At 39.7% G+C, this 7,218-nt stretch overlaps 1 protein-coding gene across 1 annotated transcript; it reads left to right on the forward strand.

Annotated features, from left to right (window-relative positions):
* The first annotated feature begins 855 nt into the window (after positions 1-855).
* linc.pou2af1 (lnc RNA pou2af1) lies at positions 856-4,668 on the forward strand. Its single transcript, XM_029446869.1, has 4 exons — positions 856-1,490; positions 1,949-2,000; positions 2,836-3,149; positions 4,178-4,668. The coding sequence occupies exons 1-4, from the start codon at positions 1,362-1,364 to the stop codon at positions 4,526-4,528; spliced, it is 846 nt and encodes a 281-aa protein (XP_029302729.1). The 5' UTR covers positions 856-1,361; the 3' UTR covers positions 4,529-4,668.
* Positions 4,669-7,218: the final 2,550 nt, after the last annotated feature.

A 7,218-nucleotide genomic window follows, 5' to 3' on the forward strand; every position in this document is an offset into this window, starting at 1 on the left:
AGTAACCGTGTTAGAGTGGGATGTGTCTGCCGTGTCATTTTGGTCCACTATTTGCTGCATTTAAGACAAATCATGAAGTAGCATTTAACTGTATGAATATTTATGGGCTTCGTCTCGTTATCAAATCACCTTTTTCCAAACGACTCGCCAGTCCTGAGTGCTTTAAATTACGCCTTTAGGCCTGAATTACGTGCACCTATGCGAGGCGTTCTTTCTGGGCTCCTTAATCATGCACACCTATAGGAAAAATACGGCACATTATTGCCGATATAAGCGCCATAAAATATCACTGTAACATCTCTGAGATAGGGGCAGGGTGATTTGAATAAAGTAACAGAGTGTGGTAGAGTTAAGATTTGAATTATAAACAGCATGAGACTGAAATTGCTCTTGTAAATTGTCATCAGTCAACAACAATCTGATCAAACTGAACTTTTACGAGATGCCCGGACACCGGTAACGTGGAGCTGAAGCGCGTAATGCGTAAAGTAGCCTACACACAAACTTCACTTCGGTATCGACTCTTATGCACAACTGTAGCTCAGACCAACCACTTCAACTTCGTTAACCAAGAAAAGGTTTAAGTTTGAGTTACCGATTGATTCACAAACTCTTTGTTCGTGCGTTTTACACTAGAGCGTCTTTATTCAACTTTACAGAACGATCGTACGCATATTTCAACCTCTAGATCGATCCAACTTTGCCATTTCAACATTAATCATGTCTTATATACGTTTATGATCATAAATATATACTTACGGGAGCGCATTTTCTGCAGCTTTCATTTCCTGGTCTGGGCGGGGTGGCTCTAGTGCGCGGATCACAAACAAGCTGCATTGAAAGGGTCTGCTGACGGCGTAATCGGAGACTCTGAGCCTTCTGGTGCCGTAAAGAGGCAGCCCTGACCGGGACTACTCGGGGGCTCTGGGGTCGGGACTAGCGGGCGAAAATACCCGGAGCCACATCGCTCAGTGACCGCAAGAAAATGCACTTTTAAGCATCGCGAATTTGGACAAAACATTAACAATCAACCGCTACACATAGTTCACACACAGTTGGTTGTTTAATATAAAATTTAATACATTAAATGTGTTACCAATGTTTTGTACCACAGCGTCACATTCAACATTTCATCAGGGTGTACAGAATATGGCGACATAATGATTTTATTGAGAGATTGCAGTTTATTGGGGGAGAAATAATGTATGTAATAATAATGTTTGTTTTTTTTTGTTGTTTTTTTGGGGGGGTTAGGAAAAACACATATTGTGAGCCTAAAGTGGTGGGGTGAGCAGTGTGGGTGGAGAGGAGAGGAATCAGTGTCTGCTATTGTCTACTCCAATAGAGAGTGTTTAGTAAACATGAGTGACATGCTGTTTCTTCATGCAGATAAGCCCAGGGTGTACCAGGGCGTCCGAGTCAAGACCACAGTCAAAGAGCTGCTGCAGAGGCACAGAGCCCGGGAGGCCAACAGTAAAAAAGTGAAAACGGTAAACCGCCCCCCTTTCCTGTTTCTTTTTCTTTCTTTCTCTCTCTCTCTCTCTCTCTCTCTCTCTCTCTCTCTCTCTCTCTCTCTCTCTCTCTCTCTCACACACACACACACACACACACACACACACACACACACACACACACACACACACACACACACACACACACACACTTTATTCAATACATCCTTAATTACACTCTGCCTTTTCCACTGCCTGACAAAAAACACTCACTGAGTAAAGAAATAAATTGCCCCTGTTAATGATTCACTACCTTCAGTAGAAAAAATCGCAACGTTTTTTTAAATGCCACTAACCACGCACGCGCGCGCACACACAAACACACACACACACACACACAGAGAAACATTTGCAAAAATATCTGTCAAAGTGAAATCCGAATGTTCTGACAGAGAATATCTAACAATCTTTTCTCTCTTCTCCTTCTTGATAAGCAGATATCACAGGCATGCTCGGATCTTCAAGAGCTTTGCGTGTCCAGTTTTCCAAGTAAGTTTACCCAGCAGCAATATTCAAGTCCAGTGTAATAAACTGAATAAAGTTATATATCTACTACATTTGAATCCAATCTGACCTAAAGCAATCACAGGCTCCAGCTACATTGGTGATATAAACTTTGCAAATGTAACTCAAAATATCCTTGCAGTTTGCAATGATCCAAAAAAAAAGAAAATCCAGCCATAACTAGAACAATGAATCCCATCGTTAGTAAGATGTTGGAAAATCCACCCTGGTTGCAGCAAGACAACTAAAGCAGTTACTGCAGTTGAATTAATCTAAAAGCAACAAAGTTAAAAACATATATCATTCCTCATTGACAGACAGCAACTTGTCGTGCCTCAGTAGAACCAGGAACACAATACTCACATGAAAGCCCCAGGCATGACCTAGAAAATACTTAGAATGTAATTATAGTCAGCTAGGCTATTGAAAGCTCAATTCCAAAGGTGCAGGGTCCCTTCTTATAAGCGAAGGCTAGGCTACATTCATGTGTGTTGGCTGATGGTAATGTGACATCACTGAACTGTGAGGCCTATTTAAATGTCTTCCTGTGTGTTCCTGTGCTCTGTTACTATGCAGACACCGTGCATGTTTTCTCAATGCGCTCTCTATACATATAGTCTCTATAACGGCGGATAAGGCCTAGAAAATATTGTCAATTTTTTTTCATTATCATTATTTTCAAACTTTGTCGTGCAGCCGATATGTAAGTTAATATATATTACACATATGTAATGCTTAATCTGTAGCCTGTGAAACGAGTGCCCCTTTCTATATACTTGTTGGATATTTGTTATTGTAATATTTCTATTTAATCCGCTAGGTCGCTATGAGGACCCTCCTCCTGCCATTCCCCCAGCCGACGCGCGCAGCTGTGGAGCGCGAGACTTCCAGCTGCGCGCCGCCTCGTTCCCAGTCTCTGACAGCTCTTGCAACAGCCATATGCAGGAGCAGAGCCACTTTAACGACATCCAGCAGCAGTTTGGGGACATGATGTTGCCCAGCAACGGCTACAGTGGCAATTACAACAACAACACCGGCAGCAGCTACAACGCCTCCCTGCCTTCCCTTGCCACCTTCCCGCTGACCTGGTGCCATGGTCTCTCCTCTGATGCGGACTACTATGGCCATGGGATGGTAGGTTTCGCCCACTGACACTAACCAAACTCCATAAAAAAAACAACGTTTTTGTGTTTTTTTAAGTCTTTTCTGGTTATAAATGTAGAAAGATGATCCCTGTCCGTATCTATAGGATCTCTGCAAGTATTCGTCACATAAGTACATAATCCACCATTTCATGATTATTGCAATACAATTTACATTTATAGGGGACAAGTATGTACTTAAAACAATTGTTTTCCCTAAATGACAGATTGGTAATCAGGATGTTTGTCGAATAGGAGAGTGTTTTGAGTCCACTGGTAAAAGGGTTAAATTACTGATTTAAACTATCTATCTCAGTTAACATCACAGTTTTGGAATACAGATTGGGCATGTCTGTATCTCCTTGGAAGATACCTGTGTTGCATGTAGTCATTTTAATTTGTGTGTTCTGCAGGGAGTGGTGGAAAGTAACTAAGCACATTTACTCAAGTTCTGTACTTAAGAACAATTTTGAGGTATTTGTACTTTACTTGAGTTTTTCCATTTAATGCTACTTTATAATTCAACTCCACTGCACCTCAGAGGGAAGTATTGTACTTCCTACTCCACCACATTTATTTGACAGCTTAAGTTACTTTTAAGATGAATATTCGACACAAGGGGTAATATAACAAGCTTCCAAAACATATTGTTAAAGACTAAACGAGCCGATTCCATCCATTATCCATTACTTTGCTGTAATAAACTACTTAAATACAGCCTAAATTAAAATTGAGTAAATAAGTAAAATGATTATAGAGGAACATTAATAATTCAGTAGCATACTAAAGCAAGAATTGATCATATGTTCTTTGCTTTAACGATGTAAATTTCCCCATTGTGGGACTAATAAAGGATTTCTGATTTCTGATCTGAATAATTAGCCTACTTCACACTGAAAACTAAAACACCACTCAGAGGCGTCCCTGGTGAGCCTGCGGTGTCAGTTTGATGTCCATCACATGACACATTTGCGAGCTCAAAATAGTTCTCACCATCCACTACGTCTTCTTCTCTTTCAGGGTCCCTGTTCCTCACCGGAGTTGCTGAAGCTCTGCAATCCCGTGGATCACGACAGCTACTCGCCACAGGACTCGTTCTCGTCCTCCTCCTCCTCCTGCTACGACTCACCCACCAGGATGGAGCCCAGCTGCCACAGTATCTCCTCCGAGCACTATCACTATCAGCACTGCAACCTCCAGGACGGTTACTGCCTGCCCCACTGCTGGCCAGGTCAGCAGGAGAGCCTCTCTGCCCCTGAATATGCACCTTACTACACCCCCACAGACTATCCGTACACCTGTCCTGTGGAAGAGAACTATTTCAAGAGGGATTTGCAGATGAGCTCTGAAATGTGTTACAATGTACTATAAGACCTTCATCAGTATCGTTTTGTCTTTTTCTACTGTAATTATTCTTCTGTTCAAGTACTCAGCACAATGATTTCACTGTGTGCTCTGACCCGCGTTTGCTTTGGTAAAATTAACATGATGAATTCTGAATAGATGGAAAGGCCGATATTTTTGTATCAATAACTATTTTGTTTTACTACTAAGATTTATTTTCATACCTTAACTTGTTGCTGTACTAAATAAAAATGTGTTTATTATATGTGCTTAAAATGAATTGATTTTATAGGCTGACAGTAAACATTCACACTTAAAGGGGAGACACTTCAGGTGAACAGGGTAAAGATTTTAACTAATGGAGATCACCATGAAACCTCCGCAGTTTATTACTTACATTAAGACAAACATTTTTTGTATTACAAGTTTTCTGAAAGTGTATGTTTTAATGGCCAAATGAGGCATTATGTTATTAAATATGTGCTAATTTGCATACATTTCTGGAACAGCAACATTGGATAAAGCCAGGTTCAAAATGCAGGGTTCATTTTGTTGACAAGGTTTTTACTGAGGGGATTTTGGAAAATACTGTCAACAGCCATAACACATTTGTTTTACTTTTAATATGTTTTAGGAATAAAATGTTCTATAAATCAGGCTCTGAATGATATAAGAACAAACCCCTGAGTAAAAACCTTCAGAATATTGATAAGAATGAAACGTTTGGTTTATGTACGTGCTACTGACTGAGAAAAATACTCTTTTTGAGAAAACGTCCTTTAATGATATGTATTGTAAAATGTGAACAGGGTAAACATTCAAAGCTAATATCACTATGAAACTTCCCCAGTTGATTACTTGAATATAAAAAAATAGTTTTTCAAAAAAAGTTTCAATATTTTTATCAGATATTATCTAATGCCCACTTGGTGAATTTAGGAGAAATCCATAGATAAAGTAAGTAAAATAAACCCTTAAATGTGTATTTTGCATGTTCACTGGTCTGAAAGAAGGCATATTATCGAAGCAAAAAAGCCCAAACAATCAAAATTGACCAGTGCATGGAAAACATGTTTTAGCTTGTAGTATCTCGACCTAAAAAGATAAGTACAGGTTAAATTGGAAACAGGTGATCGTCAGTGTCAGTTTCTTTCTCTCAGGTCATGGACCTCACAGTTTACCCCCTGAGCACTTATCTTCATCAACATATGGGAGGAGGGTGAAAGTAAACACAGACGGATGACATATTGGGGCTGAACTGTGCTGCAATGCAACACTTTGCACTGAAGTGAAGAAACCCTTAAAGCAGAGGTGTCAAACTCATTTAGTTCAGGGGCCACATAAAGGCCAATCTGATCTCAAGTGGGCCGGACCAGTAACATCAGAGCATAATAACTTATAAATAACCACAACTCCAAATGTTCCCCTTCATTTTAGTGCAAGAAAGTACAAATACATTCTGAAAATGTTCAAATTTAATGAACTATCTTTTTACTAAACATTATGAACAACCTGACATTTCTTAAGAAAAAAAGGTGAAATTTCAACAATATTATGCCTCAGTTTATCATTTACACATGTGCATTACAACTTACAGATCACTGTGCATCTACAAAGGGACAACACATTTCGTCACAGGCATCTAGATATATGCATAGATAGATCCCGAGGGAAATGTAGGAACAGTATTTTACTTTATGATCAAAACAACTAATTTTTACACATTGCAAAGTCATCCCTCGGGCCGGATTTGTAAACACAAAAACATAATTGCTTTCTCATCTCTTTTGGAATGTAGGAATATCCTAATGGAGAGCAGCTTACTACAACCCCAACAATATTAAGGGATCCTATGTTTTCTGTAAAATTGGACGAAATTAAGTTTTTGTCACTGAAAAATTCAAATCCACTTGGTTGTGATCATACAATACTTTGATCAATTGATGACTCTCTTTACATATTCATATCAGTTTGCTGTTATCTCGGGCTCCCTTTTAGCCCACTACTCCTTTATCTTTTTTTTAATACCCTCCTGCATTTTATACATTTATTTCATATACTCCTTGAGTTATTAATACTGTAAGGTGCTATTTGATATTTGAGGCAGTGGAATTTGAAACCATACAACACATAGGACCAAGCTTCGGTGGTTCTCCTCAGATTATGTAATGACAACATGCCTGTATTGTTCTTTGTCTTTGCTGCAGACTCACTAGTGAGGCCTTGGCTGCCAGAGGACACAGAGACACCCCCTCCCCCTCCCCCATCTGCAGTGCAGGCTGCAATTAGTGTCTGCCACAAACCTGGCAAAACTTTGCTTCGGGCTGAACTCTTTGTTGTGCATATATGGAGCATACCAAATCACATCATAGGCCAGTCAGTCATCTGCATGTTGTGATATGCATTGACTCTAGAAAGCAGAGTCATTTAAAATGGAGAGTAAAGTGAATGCTGCAGGTGCTTTAGCTTGTTTTTGCTGCATCCAGAATGTTCTCACACATACTGTAGGCTAGAGATTCTATTTGCCGCTCATTCTCTCCACGATTATTGTTTTCAGAAATGACACATTTAGTGCAGAAAATGACTCCTCGTTCCACAATATTGAGCATTGGTAGTGTTTCTTAAATGAGGACCCAGATACTTATCACCTTGGGTGTTAAAACCTGATCCTCACCTGAGCTGAAATGTAAAAATGTCTTTTTTTAAACCTGATGCTG

Source organism: Cottoperca gobio, chromosome 13, assembly GCF_900634415.1.
Source record: "Cottoperca gobio chromosome 13, fCotGob3.1, whole genome shotgun sequence".
Classification (NCBI taxonomy): domain Eukaryota; kingdom Metazoa; phylum Chordata; class Actinopteri; order Perciformes; family Bovichtidae; genus Cottoperca; species Cottoperca gobio.

What these genes read in the sequence shown, in the direction of transcription:
- linc.pou2af1 (XM_029446869.1), top strand. Translation starts at nt 1,362, where the DNA reads ATGAGTGACATGCTGTTTCTTCATGCAGATAAGCCCAGGGTGTACCAG. An exon ending in ACAGTAAAAAAGTGAAAACG is followed by an intron (nt 1,491 to 1,948) that starts GTAAACCGCCCC and finishes CTTGATAAGCAG; the next exon opens with ATATCACAGGCATGCTCGGA. An exon ending in TTGCGTGTCCAGTTTTCCAA is followed by an intron (nt 2,001 to 2,835) that starts GTAAGTTTACCC and finishes TTAATCCGCTAG; the next exon opens with GTCGCTATGAGGACCCTCCT.